At 43.0% G+C, this 24,282-nt stretch overlaps 2 protein-coding genes across 7 annotated transcripts in view; one reads left to right on the forward strand and one right to left on the reverse strand.

Annotated features, from left to right (window-relative positions):
• Positions 1–109: 109 nt before the first annotated feature.
• Positions 110–16,130, reverse strand: LOC134862890 (PWWP domain-containing DNA repair factor 3A-like). 6 transcript variants are annotated; one of them, XM_063880997.1, is made up of 13 exons: positions 15,726–16,130; positions 14,750–15,024; positions 14,364–14,631; positions 10,289–10,423; positions 10,109–10,179; positions 2,669–2,745; positions 2,274–2,334; positions 2,090–2,165; positions 1,948–1,998; positions 1,580–1,818; positions 850–1,071; positions 629–717; positions 110–534 (listed from the first exon to the last, which is right to left on the reverse strand). In XM_063880997.1, the coding sequence occupies exons 2-13, from the start codon at positions 14,918–14,920 to the stop codon at positions 435–437; spliced, it is 1,560 nt and encodes a 519-aa protein (XP_063737067.1). In that variant the 5' UTR covers positions 14,921–15,024; positions 15,726–16,130; the 3' UTR covers positions 110–434. The 6 variants fall into 6 exon arrangements, with proteins under 6 accessions (XP_063737067.1, XP_063737065.1, XP_063737064.1 ...); XM_063880995.1 differs by having other exon boundaries at positions 10,289–10,426; positions 14,750–15,017; positions 15,726–16,129; XM_063880994.1 differs by having other exon boundaries at positions 10,289–10,426; positions 15,726–16,129.
• A 1,797-nt stretch (positions 16,131–17,927) lies between these two features.
• The window catches only part of kif26ba (kinesin family member 26Ba), a 78,063-nt gene continuing 71,708 nt past the window's right edge, over positions 17,928–24,282 (forward strand). The window contains 2 exon segments of the mRNA XM_063880675.1: positions 17,928–18,070; positions 19,853–20,245. Coding sequence (XP_063736745.1) covers positions 18,011–18,070; positions 19,853–20,245 — 453 coding nt within the window. The 5' untranslated portion in view covers positions 17,928–18,010.

Consider the following 24,282-nt stretch of genomic DNA (forward strand, 5'->3'; position numbering starts at 1 on the left):
TGTGCTAATGTTACAATGGTTTTTGGTTTTATAAAAAAAATAGCTATCAATATAATTCTTCTTCTTCCTTGTGTTTTGGTGTAGGACATTGGAGGGAGAGACAAATCCATTATGTGATCACAACTTATTTATTTTCAAAAATGTACAGGTTGTTGACAATAGATATGTCGCTACAACCCTACTAGGCACCTTCAGATAAGTCATGTCTTTAGTGTGTGTTAGCATTAAAAAATAATTAAAAAATAAAAAAACAAGCATTTACAGACAGATAAACTCATAATTTAATAATAGCTTTGCAAAGAATTTTGAACTGTATATAGAAATAATTTCCTTAATTCCAAAAGTAGGCTGATCGCTATTCAATTCAATACTTTTGTTGAAAAAAAACCAAAGACAAAAAATAGTTATTTTTATTTCACAATAAATCAGTAATCCTAACTGAAGGGGTCATCCAATAAAGCAGGTGAAGCTCTCGGACACTGGAATTTCTTCGTCATGTGTCGCTCAATCATCAGGTCAAATTCCTGTTTTTCTCTGAAATGAAAAAAACAACAAGATTCACTTATCACATTTAATATTTGGTGTAAGCATGTCGTTCTTTAAAAAGTTTAACTCATTACGCTTCAACCTTTTACTTATGCATCGTCCTTTTATGTACTTTTCTTCTGCCTTTTTTACTGGAACGTTGTCCAACCCAGCAATGGCATAGATGATGGCCTTCACAGAGAACAATAATCTTAATACATGTACCACACACATACCACTTTGAACTGCAATATCAAAAAACATACCATATGACACAACATAAAACAGTAACACAAAAGGAGCGCTGATGAAAATAAAGAACACCTCTGGAAGAAGCACATCCAGGACAAAGGACACAAGCTGCATGGATTCCATCTCAGGTAGACAAGGGGCGGTGGCCCCTGCTGTTGTGTAGAGATCTTTCAGGTACCCGTAGACCTGGTCTAACTGCTGGTCATCTTCCAAGTATACGTTCACCACCCGTCTCCGACTGGCACTCAGAAAGGAGCGAAGCCACCTGGATGGCTGCTTCCCACTGATCACAGACTGAGTAGAGTGATACAGGAGTGTGAGTTGATTCCATCATGGACGAGCACACTTTTTTAGTGTAACATATGGTGGCTATTAATGAAATGAACTACATTTTTTCTTAATGCATTAATGTTTCAAAACATTCAAATATCCTAGTGGATGTTTCTCTTACATTCATCAACAGCAGACACTCCATTGTCCAATAAAAAACAAAACATAGGAGGAAATCTATTTCAAAAGTATTGCTGTTCAAACATTGGTGGGACATAGTTTTAGTACCTGCATTACACAGTTGTATTATGCAGCTTTATTTCTTAAAGTGTGACTAGGACATGATTTGCGCATGCATTGTCTGTCAAATCAATTAAATCAAAATGTAAGAAATTAAACTGAAATAACACTGACAGGAATGCACCAGCACATATTTCCTTCATATATAAATACGTTCACGTATAAATGCCACAAGAGTGTTTGCCAAGAGCAAGAACTTCAACAAAAATGCAATAGGCTCCATTAATCATACCAGAAGGTGTCCTTCCACCATTCGCTGCTTTACAATGAAATGTACCAGCTTCTCGTTAGCACGGTTGTGGGCGGCATGACTCCGGTCTGGCAGCAGCCTTTTTAAACTTGTGCTGACCTCCCCATGCTGTTCACTGAAGCTGTCATCCTCACATGGCACCTTAATTACATCCGTCGATTCACTGGAGATGGTAAGTCTCTCTGAGGCTGCCTTCGGGTACTTTCTCCTCACTGGATAGCCTGGTAAAAAACAGAAGTGAAGAGCCGGGTCAGGACCAAGAGAGGATGCAGGTGTACATACGTTTTCATATTCTGTCATTGTTTAACATTCTGCAGTGGCATAATATTCTGCAGTGACACAAAACTTACTCATGTCATGAGCAAAGTACTCGATGAAGGAGCCAGAGAATGTTCCACAAGCTGCAAAGACAAAACATGATTTATATTGCAATAAATTCTGTGGTATAAGAACAATGTTGTTTCTTTCTGCATAACAATTAAATGGAATTACCAATCTTTATTCTGTAGTCTGATATAAGCTCCAAGCACCACTCAATTGCAGCATCATACTTTTCTTTGGATTTACACTATAAAAAAAATAATTTGAGAGATACAGTATTTAGGGTCTGCCAATGATTTCCAGTCAAACTGCATTTTTAGAAAACTGAGTGTATTATTTCATGAGCAAATCTTACCACCAGCTCATGATGTTCTTCACTGCCAAAAGGCTTCAGGGTTTTCAGAGTCACAGCAAACCTTAAAAAACACAAACATATATCTAAAAGACTACTGATGATTTTAAAGTATAATAGCAATTCACTAATGAGTTTTATAACATACTATTGATATGTGCTGCCAGATTTGATAACTTGCATCAGACTAAAAGAGGCTTTTTATGACCTACGGCATTACTTTAATTAACGTTAACTTATTTTAAAACAGAGCTGCTGTCAGTTGTTCTCACAATCCTCAGAAAGGGGATTGGAAGAGAACCTATAGCCTTACAACCTGTAATAACAATCATATACATTTTAATAGTGCAGCACATTATCCAACAAAGCAGTGATAGATAATGCCTTTAATTTCATACCCTTTCTTTTCGTGAATCAATGGGTCATCAATGAATATGATGCTCGCTTTTTTCTGCTTACGGTTCACACTTTTTACCTGCAAAGAAATAATTGTACAGAACAAAAAGAAACAATAAAAAGTGAAACATTAAGGCTTTTCTAATTTGTAAACTGTTGAGAGCTTTTAGGTAACTAACATCTCCATCCAAATTTACTTTCCCAAGTGAACACATCTACTTGAAGTTAATGTGTAGAATTATAACCCATAACTATACTATAGTGTAGGGGTGTCCAAACTTTTTCAAAGAGGGCCAGATTTGATCATGCGAATAGGCCTGGGGGCCAACAGTCCCTTCTGACATCTTTTAAACATAAAAGTAACATACAAGTACACTGATATTTAACAGTTTTCAATTTCAAATACCACCAGCTTAAATTGCCGTTGTTACACTTGTCAATTCCCCGTACTCTATTTACCAGCTAGCGGGTCACAAACAATACATGATAAAGATCGAAGCTGTCGGCCATATTAGGGAACCAAACTAAGTGAAATGTTGTGTCTATCTGGTCCGCTGTGCTTTGCCTCAGCCCCGTATCTGCACACACACCCACAGCCGGACATAGTACAAACATCAATAAGTGATACCAACAATCTTCAGAGGGGTATAAGTGAGGGTCTAATCCCATCAGGGCACTGGGCCTGGATACAGGAGGGGCAATATGAGTGAAAAGACTCCCTGGATTTTCGTCCTTTTTTTCAGTTATCTTTCTAATATGGTGAATCTGCCAAACTGAATCCCACTCCACCTGCCAGCTAAGGGGCGGAGACTATAAATAGCCTGCTCCCCTTTAGTTCATCCTTTGCACTCCCTGCCAGCACACCAATTTAACCCTGTGTCCTGAGTTTCCTCCACATATCCTGAAGTGTGCGTCTTCAAGTTAACGTGAGTGGTCAATTCATTGTTTATTGTTTCATTTGTATGCCTTTGTGGTAGTTTTGCTGATCCCTTTGTTCTCAGACATGTGCTAGGAGCCATGTGGGAATTGTTTGTTGCTTGTTTGTTACTTTGCTGTTTAGTTGTGGATTGCGTATTCACACATGATTGTTGCTTGTTCGTTGCCTTTGCTGTTTAGTTCTGAATTGTGTATTTGCACATGATTGTTGGTTTCTCTGTTTGATTGACCACTTCGTTATTTAATTGTAGTTGTATTGTTTCTTTGTTTTCTCATGCAGCACACAAAATAATCAAGACCACAAGGGAAAATAAATACTGGTTCTTGCATTAAACCCTGCCTTCTCCTTGCCTCATTGCATCCTTGCCCTTTGGGTCTTCTGACCGAGACCCTGTCTGCTCGCCACACTCACTCTCCCCGAACCAAATCACCCCTACAGTTCCTTCAATGGTCCTTCGAGCCGGATACTGAGTGAGTGATACCATGGCAGGCAACGGTAAGGAGTCAAGAGAGTTGACGTTGCCAGAGAAGGCCCCCCAAGCTGGAACCAGAAGTGAGGGGACGGTATCCAGACCTACAGCCGTACTGCCGCCTCCACCCCCAGGTGCTGTTGATGTCCAGGCGGATGACCATGAAAACCCTGATCAGACGCTGAGAGAGAACACAGCCGCTGAGGAACGAGGAGTGGAGGAGGAAGAGACGACAGTCGAGGAGGAAGAAGAAGAGGACTATGAAGTTACCCACGACTATGTCCAGCTTGAATCAGCAGCTCTTCAGCCCGCTCCACTGCCCGCTCCCCTGCCCGCTCCACTGCCCGCTCCACAGCCAGCTACACAGCCAGCATCTGCTCCGATCCACCTGAGAGATGTGAGACCTGGCAGATCCAGGGGCAAGAGCGACAAGCGTGAGCCACCACCAAGGTCGAAGACGGCCTTCTCTTCTAGCTCCACTTATGCTAGTGGAAGCTCCCGAAGCTCACGCAGGAGCCAACAGGTGGAGCTCACCCCACAACAGGCGGCCATGGTCGATGAGAGGAGGAAACTTGGAGAACTGCAGGAGATACAGCGTCAGATTGAGGAGGAACAAGCTATAGATGAACGGGCACAAGAACTGGATAGGCGAGCACAAGAAGCTTTGAAGGAGAGAGAGAGGATGACCCGGTCTCTTACTCTACAGCGACGACTACGGAAAGTCCGAAGAGAACTGGAAGAGGCTCGATTAATCACATCCTTCACTGGGGATGTAGGAATGACCACAGAACATCCACCCGCTCCGCCAGCTATGTCCAGTGTGAATGACCCACCTCAAGTGCTTGCTCCTTTTTCCCTGAGCTCCAGAGTCCTGGATTCAGCTGAACCTGTTGATCTGTTCTCCGAGCAGCAGGCTCCCCCTGAGGTTCCTCAGACATCGGTCTCCTATCAAGTTCCAGTGAGTGAACAATCTCTTTCGTACCACCACTTACCTCCAGCTGTGAGTCTACCTGTAGATGCTGTGAGTCAAGCAGCAACTTCTGATCCTACTGCTGAGAGTCACACATTACTTCAGACTTCCAGTCCCGAGTATGCGGCTCCATCACCTCCTTTGTTTCACCACATAGCGCTGACCGCACCTCGTCCGGCCAGGAGTCAGAGGCCTTCAGATCCGGTTCGTGAGAAACCTGCACCTCTTTCCTTGCCTAACCCCATTGAGAGGGTATCAGAGGGCGCTAGTATAATGGAGCTTTTAGTAGCGACTGCCTTTGGCATCCCGAAGCCAAGATTGCCTTATTTTGAGAGCGGAAAGGAAAGTGACTTTGTTCTGCTTACCCAGGCATTGGAGAATCTCTTAGATATCCACGCTCACCTTTCTGAACAGTACAAGTTTCAGGTCCTTATGGATCACTTGAGGCTGCCAAGTGCATACAAACTGGCAAAGTCCTATATGCACGCCTCAACTCCCTACACTTCCGCTCTTGCTGCCCTTAAGGCAAAGTATGGCCAGCCACGGCAGTTGGTCCAAAGTGAAATAGCTAGCATCCTCAATTCACCACCTGTCAGACTTGGTGACAGCAACGCTTTCCAGGACTTCGCTCTTTCTGTACATTCATTGATTGGCATGCTGAGGTCAGTGGAAGGTGCAGACGGAAGGGAGTTACGGTGTGGCTCTCACGTAGACAGGCTTCTTGCCAAGCTCCCCATTCAAAACCGAGACAGTTTCATTGAGCACTGTTTGCTTCGTGGCATCTTGAAAGAGGGTTCAGAACAATCATACACCTTGGAAGATTTTTCAGCATGGCTCAAGGTTAAAGCCCGGGCCAAGAGTATTGCCCAACAAGTCTCGGGACCTGCGTCAGTGGAGAGACGAGAGCCAGTCCAGAAGAACCTGGGGAGAAGGGCGACGCCGACCACGATGTACCTGAGCAACACCGCCACTGTGGAGAGCCAGCCTGATGTTCAACCAAGCCATGGAAGGGGGATGACAATCCATGGGAAACCCAAGTTCCAACCTTTTTGTCCATACTGTAACAACAAGGAACACTTCCTGGGAACTTGCCCGAAAGTTAAAGAATTTAGCCCGTCACAACTGAGAACCTGGATAGAGAGGAATGATCGTTGCTACAGATGTGCCCGCTGTCATAAGCCAGATAATTGCACCCTCAAAAAGCCTTGCAATGTCTGCAAAGAGTTGCATCTCACCATCCTGCATAACATCATACCTCAACCGTCAACATCTAAAGGCCCCCATGGCTCAGAGAAATCAGCAACGGGAAACACCCTCAATCTGCTCGTCCGTGCACCTTGTTCTGCAGACACTCTGTACATGGATCAGCCAAACAGATCTCCCCGTGTGATGTTGAAGGTAGTCCCAATTTTCTTGATCAATGGCCGGCAGAGGCTGAAGACATATGCCATACTTGACGATGGTTCAGAAAGAACGATCATCCTAACCTCTGCAGTGTCCCAGCTGCAACTAAAAGGACCAGAAGAGGTCCTGAATCTCAGAACTGTGCGTCATGAGGTGATTCCCATAAGTGGTGAGACAATCTCCTGTTCAATCTCCCCAGTGAGCCAGAAGAAAATCAAATTCCTTATAGCCAATGCCTTTACTGCTCCTGTCCTCAACTTGGCTGAGCATTCCTGTCCCGCCTCTGACCTGCAGAGGGAGTATTCCCACTTACGAGGCCTACCCTTACCGGACTTTGTCCAAGCCCGGCCGCTGATCCTGATAGGCTCAGATCATTCCCACTTGTTGGTGCCCAAAGAGCCTGTCCACATGGGACCTTATGGGGGACCCATCGCCGTCCATACTGCCTTGGGTTGGGCTGTTCAGGGCCCAGCCAATGCCTTACCTCGACTTCAGACTTCTGATGTACAAGCCTTGTTCACACTCTGCAACACTGTATCCTGCCCAGCTACTGCTGAGTTGATGGAGAATGTGGAGAGACTGTGGAGACTCGATTCCTTTCCACACCGTAAGGAGAAGGAAGTAACCCGCTCTAAGCAGGATCATTATTGCCTGGAGCTGCTCGAGACGAAAACTGCAGTGAAAGAAGCAGGTGGAGTGTCTCGATATGCTACCCCATTGCTCAGAGCACCGAACAGTCCACGGCTAACCTCTTCAACCCATAACTTGTTGCCATGGCTGCGAGGAACTGAACGCAGGTTGAAAAAGGACCCTGAGCTCATTGAGATCTGCAACCAGGAGATCCTGAAACTGGTCGAGATGGAGTATGTGAAGGAGGTGGATCCCAAAGATGATCAGCCAGGTTCAGAATCTTGGTATGTTCCACATCACATCATCAGACAAGCGAGTGGAAAACACCGGCTGGTGTTCAACTGCTCTTCCCAGCTGATGACCTGACCCGAGGCAAGACACTGCGTGACCTGGCGCAACCTAGCTGCTGGACGGACGGACCTGCCTTCCTTCAGCACCCTGAGACTTGCTGGCCTGTTGCTCCAGGTGTTTCCCACACCTCATCCCTCACAGACAGCACAGAACTGAGGAAGGCTGCTACGTGCCTGAATGTTTCTGCTGCCCCCAGTGTATTGCCGAATGCCTCTAAGCATCAAAGCTGGAGTGACCTCATCACCGCTACTGACCAAACATTGACTCAATCCGACAAAGTGACCGAAGGTGCAGCAGCGGAAACCTTCATTCTACAACAAGCCCAGGAGTCATGCTTCCCTGAAGAACTCAGCGCTCTCCGTAAAGGAAAGCCTCTCTCTAGGCAAAGTAGTCTACTTCAACTCTCTCCTGAGCTTGATCCAGATGTTGGGCTGATGCGGGTAGGAGGAAGACTACGCAGGTCCCAGGACCTAGACCCAGACATCATCCACCCAATCATTCTGGACCCAAAGCATCCCACTACGCAGCTCATCATTAAGCCCTATGACGAGTCCCTGCTGCATCCGGGGCCAGAGAGGGTCTTTGGAGAGTTGAGACGCAAGTATTGGATCCTGGGAGGAAGACCAGCCATCCGTAAACATCAGCACAGTTGCAGAGAGTGTCAGAGGTGGAAATCCTCTCCTGAAGTGCCCAAGATGGCTGATCTGCCCCCAGCAAGGCTGCGTCTCTTCAAACCACCATTCTGGTCCGCTGGTGTAGACTGTTTTGGACCCTTTATCATTCACCATGGCCGTAGAACAGAGAAGCGATGGGGAATTATCTTTAAATGCTTAACCACTCGTTGCTTACATCTGGATTTGCTTGGAAGCATGGATGTCGATGCCTTTCTCCTAGCACTCCGTCGTTTCATCTCCCGTCGTGGCAAGCCCTTTGAGATCTGGGCGGACAGGGGAACAAACTTCCGTGCTGGGGACAGGGAGTTGAATCAATGTTTCCAGGCCATGGAACCCAAGCTTCAGGAACACTTGGCCAATCAGCAGATTTCCTTCAACTTCAATCCGCCATGTTCTCCACACTTTGGAGGAGTCTGGGAGCGCGAAATCAGATCAGTCAAGAACGCCCTACGAGTGATCCTCGGGAATCAGACCACTTCTGAAGCTGTCCTTCACACTGTCCTGGTTGAGGTAGAAGGCATTATGAATTCAAAGCCTTTAGGCTATCTTTCATCTTCTGCCAGTGATCCTGATCCGGTCACTCCCAACTTGCTGCTGATGGGGCGGCGGGACGCCTCCCTGCCACAAGCCATCTTTGCCAACAGCAAGCTCCTTGGGCGAAGGAAGTGGCGTCATAGCCAGATGTTGGCGGACCATTTCTGGACACGGTTCATTCGTGACTACTTGCCTAACCTACAACCCAGAGGAAAGTGGCTGAGGGAAGTCCAGAATCTGGAAGTAGGGAAGACTGTTCTGATCCTTGACCCCCAACTGCCGCGGGCCTCTTGGCCAACAGGTCGAGTAACAGCTGTCATGGCCGGTAGAGACGGACGTGTTCGGTCCGTTGACGTCCAGGTCGGCCGTCAAACCTACACCAGACCAGTGTGTCGTCTGATGGTGCTTCCAGAGTTGGAAGAAGAGTGAGTCTTTCTTTCAGGAGGAATTGATCCCAATTCCGGGGCGGCTATGAAAAGACTCCCTGGATTTTCGTCCTTTTTTTTCAGTTATCTTTCTAATATGGTGAATCTGCCAAACTGAATCCCACTCCACCTGCCAGCTAAGGGGCGGAGACTATAAATAGCCTGCTCCCCTTTAGTTCATCCTTTGCACTCCCTGCCAGCACACCAATTTAACCCTGTGTCCTGAGTTTCCTCCACATATCCTGAAGTGTGCGTCTTCAAGTTAACGTGAGTGGTCAATTCATTGTTTATTGTTTCATTTGTATGCCTTTGTGGTAGTTTTGCTGATCCCTTTGTTCTCAGACATGTGCTAGGAGCCATGTGGGAATTGTTTGTTGCTTGTTTGTTACTTTGCTGTTTAGTTGTGGATTGCGTATTCACACATGATTGTTGCTTGTTCGTTGCCTTTGCTGTTTAGTTCTGAATTGTGTATTTGCACATGATTGTTGGTTTCTCTGTTTGATTGACCACTTCGTTATTTAATTGTAGTTGTATTGTTTCTTTGTTTTCTCATGCAGCACACAAAATAATCAAGACCAAAAGGGAAAATAAATACTGGTTCTTGCATTAAACCCTGCCTTCTCCTTGCCTCATTGCATCCTTGCCCTTTGGGTCTTCTGACCGAGACCCTGTCTGCTCGCCACACTCACTCTCCCCGAACCAAATCACCCCTACAGTTCCTTCAATGAGTGTTTAAAAAAACTGTGAAGTGTCAGTCGTTCAACTGATCTGAAGCACTATCTGAAGCAGTCATGTGGTGTCGACAGGCAGCGAGGCTTTGTTTGTCAACGATGACATGTCAAGGGCCTTAAGCGATACAAGCCTTGTTACACGCTTCACAAACAACTTCCTGGATCACTTGAACCATGCTCCAAAGCCTCGGCGCAGTACGTAACATCACTAGTGATTGTCCACCGGGGCAAACTTTACCCATGCCTGCTTTAGCGAATAGTTTAACAGTGCTAAACTAATTAGTCAACCAATTTTCCACAAAGGTATCTGCACTCACCCATGCAGGCCAGAATGGGTAACGCTTATATTTGTGCCACACAAACGCTCCTCCTGTAATGGCTGGAGGCTCTAGAAAACAAAGACAATTCACCAAAAGTTAGCAGTATGTTCATGCTATCCAGTCCATATCCAGCCCTTTTAGAGGATATTTGGATTCAGTCATTGCAGTGTCTCTTACTTTTGTCCACCTGCATCAAAAAAGTGGGTAGCTCCTCGTCATCCTCTTGTATATCATCATCCTCGCAGGACAAAGATGGCAGCGGTTCCTCATGGTGACTCAGCTCTATTGACAGATCTGAAGACAGTACAGACTCTTCTTTTGGAGAGTGGGTGTGTAGTTGAAAGGATAACAAAATAACACAGAATTAGAGCAGATTATTTAGTTCAGCTGAATTATTTAAAACCTGAACTGCTCTACAAAACTACAAGCAGCAGCAGCTACCCTAGGAAATATAACTCCTCAGAGACAACAGCACTTTTTATAATGTTTTGGATTGTGAGGATGATGCATGAAATGCACATTTTATAAAATAATTATTTTGCCTTTAATGCAGTGCAGAAACACGGGTGGACAGAGGGGATAACGCGCGGAGAAAGGATTCGAACCCGGGTCCACCGCATGGGGATCCAACTCAATCCTACGGCCGGCCACTCTACCCACTGAGCTAAACAACGAGCCACATGCGACAAAATTCAAATTTCAGTCAAGTTAGTTATATTTTGTTTTGGGGTTTTTCTTTTGGAACTAAACACAAATGTTTAAAAAATTGTATTATTAATACAATAATATAAGATGTCTATCAGTAACATACACTGCCTGGCAAAAAAAAAAAAGGTCACATAATATTTTGTTGGACCGCCTTTACCTTTGATTACGGCACACATTCGCTGTGGCATCGTTTCCACAAGCTGCTGCAGTGTCACAACCTTTATTTCTGTCTTGCATTAATTTTTCACCAAGATCTTGCATTGATGACGGGAGACTCGGACCACTGCGCAAAGTCTTCTCCAGCCTGTGAAAATGATGTCTCATGCTCCCTGAACCACTCTTTCACAATTTGAGCCCGATGGATCCTGGCATTGTCATCTTGGAACATGCCCGTGCCATCAGGGAAGAAAAAAATCCATTGATGGAATAACCTGGTCATTCATATATTCAGGTAGTCAGCTGACCTCATTCTTTGGGCACGTAACGTTGCTGAACCTAGACCAGACCAACTGCAGCAACCCCAGATCATAGCACTGCCCCCACAGGCTTGTACAGTACAGTGTTAATTTCGTCAACGACCTTTTTTACATGACTAAAACGAGACGATGACGAGCTAAAAATAGATTGTTGATCATAAAAACTATGACGAAATCTATATTTTGTTTTCGTTGATGAGACGAGACGGGACTAAAGTGTTCATGGTGGACTATCGGACATTCAAAATGCAGGATATTTTATTTTCTCCTTCCGGCTTCGGGTTCAATAACCCACTTTGTCCAAATAAGTGGACAGGCAATCTCTTCTTTTGGAGGCCGTTGTATTTATTCAAATCTGTTACACATATGCTTTTGTTGTCGCTGTTCCGCTCACTTCTCCAGACACATACACGCTCGCTCACTCTCGCTCGCTAAGACTAAGTCTAAATCTAAAGTAGCTGCCAAAGTTAACAGTTTTAGAGTGATGGGCGCATCAGGGTAAGAAAAGAGGCGGCTGAAGTGATGCTCCCGTCATGCCTAGTGCCTGTACCAGTGTTAATATTGGCAGCTATTTTGAGTTTAGTCCAGTTTTTGTCGATGAAAAATCATTACATTTTAGTCTAAATGTTTTTCTCTCTATACACTAATTCAGTTAGGCAAATACAGGTGTCTGAAATTGGAATCAAGATGACAGTATTAAGTGTTGAAATTCGTAAAGCAACATTTCACTCTCTTAACACTGTAATATCTGGTGTTCTGCTATAAGGGCCACGCAGAGGCAGATCGCCTATCCCTTTAAGAGAGAGAGAGAGGGGCGTGGCGCTGCATGTGTGTGTGTAGAGTGAGCGAGGGTGTATGTGTCTGGAGAAGCGGAACAGCAACAACAAAAGCATATATTTAACAGGTTTTAATAAATACAACGGCCTCCAAAAGAAGAGCTTGCCTGTCTACCTTATTTGGACAAAGCGGGTTATTGAACCCGAATCCGGAAAGGGAAATTAAATATCCTGCATTTTGAATGTCCGACAGTCCACCATGAACACTTTAGTCCCGTCTCGTCAACGAAAACGAAATACAGATTTCGTCATAGTTTTTATTATCAAAAATCTATTTTTTAGACAGTCATCGTCTCGTCTTAGTCATGTAAAAAAGGTCGTTGACGAACATTTTCGTCATAGTTTTTGTTGACGAAATTAACACTGCTCTGAAACAGGGTGAATCTGGACTCATCAGACCACATGACCTTCCATTGCTCCAGAGTCCAATCTTTATGCTCTCTAGCAAATTGAAGCAGTTTTTTCCAATTAGCATCACTGACAAGTGGTTTTCTTACGGCTACACAGCTTTTTAGTCCCAATCCCTTGAGTTCCCTCTGCATTGTGCGTGTGGAAATGCTCTTACTTTCACTATTAAACATAGCCGTGAGTTCTACTGTTGTTTTTCTATGATTTAATTTCATCAAACGTTTAAGTGATCGCCGATCACGATCATCCAAGATTTTTTTCCTACCACATTCCTTCCTCGAAGATGATGTTTCCCCACTGTCCTTCCAGTTTCTAATAATGCGTTGGACAGTTCTTAACCCGATTTAATTAGTTTCAGCAATGCCCTTAGATGTTTTTCTCTGCTTGATGCATGCCAATAATTTGACCCTTCTGAAACAGATTAACACCTTTTCCACGACCACAGGATATGTCTTCCGACATGACTGTTTAACAAACGAGAAGCTACTCACTGCATCAGTTAGGGTTAAATAACTTGCTGCCAGCTGAAACATAATCACCCATGCAGTAATTATCCAATGGGAGGCTCTTACCTATTTTTGGCTGGACAGTGTAGTATCGATATGCATCTTCTTTTTTGTTTAATATCACAGTTATCAAAAGCAGAGAGTCTCGGGCTTTGCACTCTCATCCTACCTAAAAGTACACATATCTATATATTATACATATCTGCCATATACATCTGTTATACGTAATATATGCATCTGTCCATACCTCCTCATTCAACAGCGTAAAGTGTTTAAATACTCTCAATGTATTCCACATATGTATATATTTCACATCCTTAAATCTTTATTGTTGTTATTGTAAATATTCTTCTCTCTTTTTGCACTATTTTATTTATCTTATTTGCACCATGTATGTTGAGTTGTTGGAGGAGCATGGGACATAAGATTTTCATTGCCAACATATACATTGTATATGCTGTGCATATCACAAATAAAACCTTGAAACCTGAAACCTAAAGGATCGCAACTACAGGGTTACCTGGAAACGGTCTGTGTCCTACTCTCGTCAGCTCCTCACGTTGGTCCCACAGTGGTCTGCCGAGGGTTCCCTTCTCTTCTCTTTGTACACAAACTCTCTTGGTTATCTCATCCGCTCTCACGGCTTCTCCTACTACAGCTATGCAGATGCACACAACTTATTCTCTCTTTTCCCCAGTCTGAAACCCAAGAGGCTGACATCCCTCAGTGGATGGCTGCTCACCACCTGAGGCTCAAACAAAAAAATAGTGAACTGCTTTTCACCCTAGATAAGAACTCTCCCATCAACAATCTTTCCATCAACATTGGCACCTCTGTTGTTTCACTGACTCAGACTACAAGGAACCTGGGCGTGACCCTGGGTGATCACCTGTCCTTTACTTCTAACATTGCTACTACGTCACCTACTGTCCCCTGGGGCAATGCAGGTCCTGGTCCAGGCTCTGGTCATCTCAATCCTCGACTACTACAACTCCATCCTACTTTGCTCGCCGTCAGCCAATCGGCTTGCAACTCCATCTCTACGAGTGGGACCGAGGCACCCCACAAAAACTCGCCATTTTGCTATCCTGGCTCCTGTATGGTGGAAAGAGCTCCAAATTGACATCAGCAGAGCAGAAAAACAGGGTTTCCCGCAGCACTTTCCAGCTTAGGCGGCTTAAGCAACATGCCTGCCCCACTTTCACTTTTCACTTTCCTTGTTGTTCGGATTTTGATTCTCTATGTTTTTTGCACTTATTGTAAATAAAGCTTCAGCCAAATGAAATGTCATCAATAACGCCCCTTAAAAATACAATACCTTGCTCTGCAGCATCAGGGTTCTCCAACTCAAAACTTAGTCTGGAGTGCGTCGCTGAATGAGATGTGGTCTTCTTCTTTGAATTCTCCGTCTCCACACTCCGCGTCCGGCCTCGCCTGCGCTTGGCTGGAGTACTTTTGGTTTTACTGCGGGTCTGCATTTGGTCTTTTCCCACCCTATTTCCAAGTTTTCTTGGCAGGGAAGCGTGAGTCAGCCCATGTTTTCTTTTAGATTTTGATTGGCAGCATGTTGAATCTCCCTCTGACGTCTACAACAGAAAAACGATATAAAAATAAGTTTAAGATTATTACTGAAATTAACTGTGTGAATAATGTATGGGTTCAAAATGCAGAAACAAAAGCATCAAAAGAAAAATGATGAAACACCTCCAGCTGATTGGTGAATTTGCTGCTTTCTAGCTCCAGTGGTTTTGTTTCGGATATGTTGGACAGGAAGTCTTTGGAGGAGTTGTGGACTGGCGTGGAGGTCAGCGGGGCGTCTTGTGTCGGTCCCATTTGAATAGTACCGGTTAGGTTACCGGTTAGGTTACCTTTCATTCTTGTATGAACTGGTGTAGTCCTTCCTTTAAGTTCATTGGGTCAGATGTGAAGTGTCAAAGTATGACATTTAGCTGGGCTGATGTTATACCTGGGGCTGACAGCTGAGAGAGAGAAAGGAGGAAGGCTGAGAAAATGTTAAAACAACCTAATGTGGAGGGGACATACTTCCGCTTCAGACTAAGGACATAGGAGGGGTGGGGGGGGGGGGGGGTATAAATGAGGGTCTGCGTCCCCTTAATCCCATACAGGAGGGGCAATATGATTGTTACAAAACTGTAAAGTGCCAGTGTTTCAACCGATCTGAAGCACTATCTAAAGCAGTCACGTGGTATTGATGGCCAGGGAAGCTTGCTTCGTTTGTCATCGAAAGCATAACTCGCATAAAACGATACAAGCCTCGATACTCGCTTCACCAAAATCGTAATCGAACCACGCTTCGAAGTCTCGGCACTGCACGTAAAATCACTAACGTTAGCTAAATTTGCGAAAATACGTCAAATACTGTCGTCACAGAAACGGGATCTGACATTTGATTTGCAAATAAGCCAACGTTGCTTATAGCAGTTGTGGTGTCGTCAGAAAGTCGTGTTGCAAAGCACGAGAAACCACGGTTGATAACAGCCGAGCTGAACCTTGATCCACCTTGTTTATGTGGCTTGCTAGTTAACAAACCTAACAAACCCACCCCTCAAATTCCCGTGCAATTAATGTTTATTTCATTTGAACCCGTGTTTGATAAGTATAACCTTCGTACGTTACCTTCGCAAATTGGATAGTTACACGTATATAAGTGACAACTCACCTTTAAAAGATAAGATCAGCCTTTTGTTTGGATAGTTCGCAACAAGGCTCAGTCAGACACAAAGAATACAGCCATTCGCGTCATGCCTGCACACATGCAATGATTCTCACGCAGGGAATACACTCTGCGATAAAAAGTCTACGTTTGAGATACGATGGTCAAAACAAAGTGTTACACCTCTCACTCCGAGATGTGAACAAAACTAACCACTAATATTGGTTCATCTTAAAGAAATATCGCCACCTAAGGTCCCGGAGTGGCCAACATTAAATATTCCGATGATATACCATACTGAGATAAAAAAACAAAGCTGTTGGCCAGCATGACCGGCAGAATGCCTCCATTTGTAGTGCTGCTAAAACCAAATCATCAGATAGATATAAGATGGGCGGTGGTGGCGAAGTAAGTAGGGACTTGGTAACCGGATGTTCAACTGTTCAAGGCTCTGAAAGTCCAATTGCTGCGGAGTTGTCCCTAATACTGCCCCCGAGCGCCGCACATATGTAAGCCCACACACTGCAATGTAAATGATTAAGTACCCATCCTAAATGCCTATATTTGTTATAGAGTCTGTGTGACAAAAACCTTCCTTATTTTTATTCCAAGTAATATATTTATTAGTGTTGCAATAAGTGAAAGCAGCACTATTTTTTTATGCGTTGTTAAAAGCAAACCAACTTGCTCTATTGACTCAGCTTCTGCTATGAAAGCAGCAGAGGGCACTGTGTAACCACTCATTAAATACTATATTTTAGTGGCCCTTATGCAGAAATCTCTCCTTCAATAGAAGAAGCCATAATAATTAAATGCAGAAATATTACTGCTTTTCTTAGATTTTGACCGAAACAGACCGACATGATTGATTGATGCCTTGTTATTTTTAAAATGTTGCACATGTTTTCTCCACATTACCTCTTATAAATCAGCACAGCTCTCCACTTTAAATACAGTATAGTATTTGTCATGTGTAAATGTTCTTCATTTGTTATAATAGTCTTAAAATATATCATTTTAAATAGCTGTCATAACAGTCCTTTTATTAAATATTATTTAGTTTTGCTACGTATTCTTCTTTCTGTGTCTTATTAACCACATATACCAAAACAAATTCTTCGTATGTGTAAACCTACTTGGTAATACAAATTGTGATTCTAATGGTACATACTTGTCCCAGCCCTCAATACACAGGAAAAGCCCAGAGCCATGGCTTGAAACCCAGAGTCCAAACTAAAATTCCTCTTTTGTCTATCCTTTTTGCAATAATTCAGTTGTATGTTACATTTCATTTTCTGGAAAAAGCATTAGGCTTTACTTGTTGTTTCCTTTTGTTCTCCACACTGAGAAATACAACTCAGATTGGTTGTAATTTCAATGTAATCATAAAGAAATACTACATCTAAAAGGATCCTCATGATGTCTTCTCAGGTCACCAAACATATACTAATCAGTAATTCATAACACCTTATTCAGTGTCCTTATTTGTAGCTACAGAACAATGAAAGTGTCCCAATTATATAGTTGAGTAAAATGCGCAACCCAAACGACACCTAACAATAATTCAAACCTCCATTTAAAAAGTCTTCAGTTTTGTCACTTCACACAGTCAGCAGTCTACCTGCCAGTCAGCTGGAACCTCTGGATGTGTACTGGCCTGTGGATGATGAGGGACGGTGGCCCCGCCTTCACCCAGATGTGCGCCCCTCTCCTGTCTCCTCAGTGCGCTGCTGGCTTCGGCAGAGTGCGGATCCTTGGGAAGTCAACAGGAGGGTACGGAGAGTCACAACTATAAACCACGAGTAATCCATTATTTTAGTCTCTCACAGCCAGATCTTAGACGATCTAATGAGATTGTGACCTTACACGGAAATTGCACCAGGAGGGATTTTGTTTCAGCTGGGCAGCCAAAGACGCAGAGCTGATGGAGAGAGGCAGGACTGAGTGCCGTGCCAGTCCGGAGCGCTGTTGAGCAGAGAGTCCATTCAGCGCAATCTGCTGACAGGGAGCGGTCTGCTTTCTCGTACGACCTGTGTGAATTCTCATATTGTTTCCAATTAGTGATTCTTTCTGCAAAAGGGAAACTCAAATAAACCAGGATTTTTTTCGGAATGGGGATGTAACCGTTTTCCACATGCACTTGGAAGTGGCGTGAGGTTGCCTCCAGATTGAGAAAAGCAAACTGCAGGGGCGTGTGGTTAATTGAAATCGATCCGGTGGTCTCTCTTTGAATGTGAAGCAGCAGCAGGGATTCTTTCTCCTCTCCTCTGCCCCCTCCTCTCACCTCCAACATGACTTCACTGTCAGGGACCAAGGAGAGGTCTGTGAGCAGCCGGAGCAGAAAATATGGGGTAGGTTATTCATTCCAGTAACCCGAAGGGTGGACACACCTCTGTTACCTATGAGCCCAGTACACATAACAACTTATCATCAATTCAGTGTTGCATGCACTTCATCTCTCCCTTGAAACCCATTTCAATAGGAAAGTGTAGTTTGCTTACGTTTTCAGTCTTAAATGCATATGGAAGTCATAGGAAAGCTCATTAGATTTGTGCTAATGGTGTTGATTGAGTGCTTTTTCAAGATCAAATTATGCAGATCAGTGCTTATGGTGTCACAGCAGAGGAATGCTTTTTGTCACAGATAAATCTCCTGCATCTCTTAATTATCCCTACCTAAGCGCCAAGTAGCTAAATCAGGTATAACACTCACACCTGTGTCACTGCATACCTCCTACAGACTAATTAGTGTTAATTTATAACATAGGGTTGGCTCACACTGTATCCTCCTCCACACATGGAGATGACTGACTCATTGCTTGCTTATTATAGCCCTTGTGAAGGATTAAAGTATCTATAGTACCCATCTCTCCAGCCACCACCACATCAATAGGTCCGCTCTCCCCGATTGGATTTAACCCAGCCGCAAAATATCTAATTTTCAACTCCATGTTTCCATGTGGTTGTCTGAATAGAAAAAAAGAACACAGGTCTTCACACGGAATCTGACTTAATCCTATTTAGATGGTAACAAAAGCACCCAATATGTTGCCTCCTGTGACCTGGATTTTAGCACCATTACTGTAAATGTTTAATATTGTTCTATGTTTGAAGGTTTTTTGATTTTCTGATCATTTAATTCCCCAATGACCCTGTGTTTACCCATTGACTGCCTGTGTGTTTGTGTGGGTTATTTGCATGAGATAATGTAACTGAGTGCCTGTCTATGTTTAGCTTTTAAGTTTATTTCCAAAACAGGATATTCTCTATTTATCAATTGTTGGTTTGTAGCGAGCAATGATATTGAAGCTGTGTCAACTACATTATTTTTCAATAAGTTGATTTCCTTTCTTGAATTTCAGATATTTTAATGTGTGAGCATAGACACATTCATTGGAGGTCAACAAAATAGGTTGCATACAGAATAAAGCGACGTGGATATAGTGAACATAAATTTAGCTTTACAGGCAAAATGCAAATAGCCTGACTTTTGAATCGCATGATTCAAGACACATGTCCAGGCACCCTCCTTATTTGTTATTCTCATCCCTCTGTGTTCACTGCTATGAGTATGTTGCACATATTTACACCTTACAGGTTGCTTATTGCAATTGGAAAACCTATGGGGAATTAATCCATTATTACTTGAAGGGGTCACATTATGGAAAACTGACTTTCACCATTCTTGTACACATACATTTTGGAGTGCACACCAAACAGTAAAATAAAATAACACAGTCAGTTGTTTGCGGGCTGCTTAGGTCAGGAAAAATGGGAATATAAATAGCCTTTCAGATTTGCTCCCCTTGGCTCATCAAAAATATACCAGCCCCATTCTCCACTTATGGCTTATGAACTACCTTTGCAAAGTTGTACTACATTTGCTTGCAAGCCAATCAGAGCATAGGGAGTGTTTGGGAGGAGTGCTTAAAGAGACAGGCACTATAACAGGGCGTTTTAGACAAGGGGTGAATTCAGGTATATTTAAACAGACAGTAGTAGAAAAATAACGTGTTTTTTAAAAACATTAAAGAAGAACCAATTATGTAGAAACACAGAATGTAAGTATGAACATACAAATGACCTTCCTTTAATATTATCATTTACACATACAAAACATTGTTTTTTCTACAGGTGCCCGACACTTCCCCGACCAAATCTGCATCCTTTTTCCCGGACACGTGGTACCGTAAGCCCTACGAGGATAACACCCGCTCCGGCACACGGCCCGCTCCAGAGGGTGCTGGCTCTATGCCAAGCTCCACAGGCACCCCGTCCCCAGGCTCAGGAATCTCCTCCCCAGGGTCCTTCTCTGGATCCCCGGGGACCATTTCTCCGGGGATTGGGACAGAATCGCCTGGTTCTCTGGGTGGCTCCCCAGGTTTTGGGACAGGATCACCGGCTTCAGGCAGTGGAAGTTCCCCTGGTAGTGAAAGAGGGATATGGTGTGAGAACTGCAACGCAAGGCTGACAGAGCTGAAAAGACAAGCTCTGAAACTGCTCATCCCTGGACCTTACTCCACCAAGGTACAAACTAGATTGTCTGCTCATCTTATGGTGTGTATGGATGTGTTTGTATTTCCTTTTCTGTCACCCAGTGGCGGGTTTTTTAATTACTTGCGCCTTTATTTACTGTGGCATTTAGACAGTGGCACATATTAACTTGTTCGCTCATGAAAGACTGGGCCTCCAATCATTCCCTTGCTTACTGTGTTGCTGTGTAGTCAGAGTTATTGTTCTCATAAATCATAAGGATGCTGTAATTTGTCCAACGATCCTTTGACCAGCTGTTCAAAAGAGATGAGACTGAACAACCTTTGCATTTATGATGATTATTCTATCTGAAGCTGTTAATCAAATACTGACACAATGTCAACATCGAATAAAAGATGACACCGACAAGACTATTTAAATTGTATTTATTGGAATTCTGTATTTTACCTGATTGATTATATCACCAAAATCAAATACATTTACTCTGTTCCTTAGTGCCTTTCTCCCTTTGGGGGAATTAGCATGATAGATTCCTGGAAGACATTGACCACTTAGAGCAGATAATAATACATATTGATAGATAGATTGCAGCCTTTTTGTAATTTTCTTTGACAGGTGATTTCTTGTTTTCTTTTGGTAATCTATAGAATCAATTTTAATGACATTAGTGTCAGCGATTCTTAACTGATATACCATAAGCTCCAGAGTGGTGTGAGTTTATTTATGATATGCTATCAATTCATATACTATACATATTTTTTATCATGTGCATATGTATATATATGCATTGCTTTTTGAGCTTTCTACATACTTAATAACCAGCCAACCCAAAACAGATTTCTACCTCATGAATTATGATTCATCTTTTAAAGAACTTGAGCAACTAGAAGATAAATCTGGTTTTTCACTACATTTTGCAATTTAACTTGGGGCAGTTAACATAATCATAGACAGACAAGAACATTATAGTTTTAATACTGGTTCGGCTGTTAAAAAAATCTGTGGCTATGCATATAAAAAGCACAAATTAAAACATATTAACTGTCCTAATGGCAGAGATTTTGACTCAGCATCATTTTTTATCAAGTTGCCTCTGGGTTCAATGTTCTTCTGCTGCAGTTGACTGGATTTCTTGCAGTGGGGCCACACATCAGACTCAGAGTTAATTGGTAACAAATTAGCATGCATTATGCACCACGGGGCTAATAAAGTGCATCTAGCAAATGGAGTCAGATATAGGGCTATGGGACACAGAGACTTACTGTACAGCCAGTAAAACAGAGCGGTGGAAAGACTGGGTTCTCATTAGCTCAACAACATGACAGTTGGAAATTGGTAGGCATGGTGGAGGTTAATGGGGAGTGTTCGTGGGAAGACCACTAATCTAAAGGTTATTTGCAAGGTTCCAGCTGATTAATACTTCACCATTGTGGTTACATTTATTGTAGTGTGGAATAAGCACAGGCAAATAAGAATCGTATTTGATGGTGCTCCGCATGTACTTTGAATGAAAGTCCATATAATGCTCATTGAGTCGATTGTGTTTTTCACAGCTGAAAATGAAGACATTGTCTTTATAAAGAGATTGTCACCTAATACACAAAACTATGGTAATAGGCTTAAAAACAAGTGTGGGGTTATGACAAACTCTAAAAGATGTAATAAAGCTTTCATGGTAGTTGGAACATGGTAAAATATGGTGATCCCCAAATTAGGATGCACTGCATGTTAGCCAACAGTATTTGGTCTTAGGGTTTCTTACAGTGAGGTTTCTTCTGCAGACTCGTCCTTAGAGTGAACTGATCTACGCAGGTGTTTTGTGTCAGGGGGGAAGCTCAACTCATGTCCTTGGTGAAGCAATGTGACCTTTTAATCCTTCTCCTTCACCAAATGTGCCAGAACAGCACTTCAGCTGAGTGTGTGTATGTGTGTCTGTGTGCCTTCCTGTTGCGCTGTCAGCATGAGACCCCATGTTATTTCCACAGTACACTGGGACATATGTGACCCCTCACAGCCAGAATAAAAACACAAATGCACCAACCAATACACCCCCCCCATATGCATCTGAACCATGTAGACCTGTCTCTGTGCCTGGATATGAATACCTGATGGCTCATGCTTGACCAATGCAAACCACACACACATACACACTCACACACACACACACAAACACTTTTTTACAGAGGGCTGTTAATAATATGCTAATGATGACCTTCACCGATCTTACTGTTGAATATTTAGTTGTCTGTGAATATGTCTGCAGTTCTGTGTGTGTGCGTGTGTGTGTGTGTGTGTGTGTGTGTGTGTGTGTGTGTGTGTGTGTGTGTGTGTGTGTGTGTGTGTGTACGTGTGTGTGTTGTGCTTGTAGGGCATTAGGCATGTTTTAGTGGCAGTTTGTTAAAGCCTTCTGTGAATACAGTAACAAGCACAAACAAACATGCACACAAGTGTAAATTTCAGAATTTGTCACATTGATTAAATGTCACGACAACTTGTTTGTTGGATGAGCAACTATCAGTTAGTGCGAAGTGTTGTTTTGTGCAGTGCTTATTAACTCTCTTTTGCATTTCATAGAGAAGTTATTTAATACATTCAAGAGTAGTCTAAAGCGGAGAGCATCTGTGCTTTTGTTTTTATAATGGGTATTAAATGTGTGCCTCAAATTAAACTGAAATCCATTTATAATCATATTGTCCATCATGCCTTTATTACTGCTGTTACTCAGACAGCTAGAGAGAAGAGAGAGCGGGAGAGCGACAGAGCAAAAGTGCTCTGTTGAGGGATTAGAATGAGCAGAGTAGGTTTTCAGGTTTGGGCACACACACACGTGCACGCAAAATGCACACACACTTGTGTCGACCACATCTGGCTTCACAGCTGTACTCACTTAAGGACTCTCTCCTTGCTCTGCTGGGGTGTATATCCTTGTGTCTATCTGTATATGTGTACCCATCCCATATATATCCACGCCCGAATCACAAATGACTACAGGATGATCTCTTTTTTGGTTGGTCCAGTTCAGTCGAAACTGGGTCACTCTACTGTGTGAGTGTGTGTGTGTGTGTGTGTGTGTGTGTGTGTGTGTGTGTGTGTGTGTGTGTGTATGTGTGCATGTGTGTGTTTTAGTGTCTGTTTTAGATCAGCTGAAAGTCAAAACCATGTATGTTTATACAAGGAAACATACACTGTTCCACTTCAGACATAAAAGAGAAACCTAAAAAGGACATGTTTGTGAATATATTCACTCCAGAGGACCTCTTGCTGGCAGCCTGAGATTTATTGAGATTACTTTCATCTGTGCGGTATTTGAGGATATATATATGTTATATACATGCCCTCAAAATGTTTGCGTTAGCAGACCCATTCATGTGTCTGTCTAGATGTTGCTGGACATTAAACAGCTGTCAGCAGCTCAGTACATAGATCTTAGACTTTAATGCACATTATTAATAACGAGAGAATCTCTTTCTTTTTGTTGTATGTGAGAAAATGAATTAATGCTCTTTATCTTTCTCTGGCTGCTTACCCTTGCAACCAAAACAGCTTCCTTGTGCAAGTTTAATTATACAGTTGTATCTTATTAACCATCATAAACATTCACAAATAGCCTTGTGATTCTATCTTTAAAAGCCTCTTTCATCTTGAGGTAAATGTCCAACCAAACAGGAAAAGCTCCATGCTCCCTGTATTGCAATTGAGATTGTATTATTTATTTTAAAAGAAATACGAGATATTGGAAGTACATCTGACCAGTAGTTGAACTAGAGGATTGAGAGCTTAAGATCTATCTGCTATTTAAGATGCCTTTAAACAAATGGGGTCAAACTGTTGAGGATGAATTCAATTAAAGTAATCCCAGTCACTCGCTAATGTTCACCCCAAACCAGTCATTTGTCTGTAATTAGTCTACTTATCAGATCAAATGGTGGAGCATTATTGCTCTGCAGCCTGTCCTCAAAGGGACATATTTCTGAACACAAGTAGCTAGCTATCCTGTAATAACCAAATCCCATAACACTAAGGAAGCAGGCCCCAGGTAATTACGGCAGCTGGTGTTGCCACGGCAGCGA

This window comes from Eleginops maclovinus, chromosome 4, assembly GCF_036324505.1.
Source record: "Eleginops maclovinus isolate JMC-PN-2008 ecotype Puerto Natales chromosome 4, JC_Emac_rtc_rv5, whole genome shotgun sequence".
In the NCBI taxonomy this organism is placed as follows: Eukaryota; Metazoa; Chordata; class Actinopteri; order Perciformes; family Eleginopidae; genus Eleginops; species Eleginops maclovinus.

Bases quoted from the DNA above. Each gene is read 5' to 3' on its own strand.
- LOC134862890 (XM_063880995.1), bottom strand. From the start codon at position 14,920: ATGAAAGGTAACCTAACCGGTAACCTAACCGGTACTATTCAAATGGGA. The intron at 10,180-10,288 runs GTAAGAGACACT...TTTGTTTTCTAG, and splicing joins TTTGATGCAGGTGGACAAAA to AGCCTCCAGCCATTACAGGA. The intron at 2,166-2,273 runs GTAAGATTTGCT...TTTTTTTTATAG, and splicing joins AAGAACATCATGAGCTGGTG to TGTAAATCCAAAGAAAAGTA.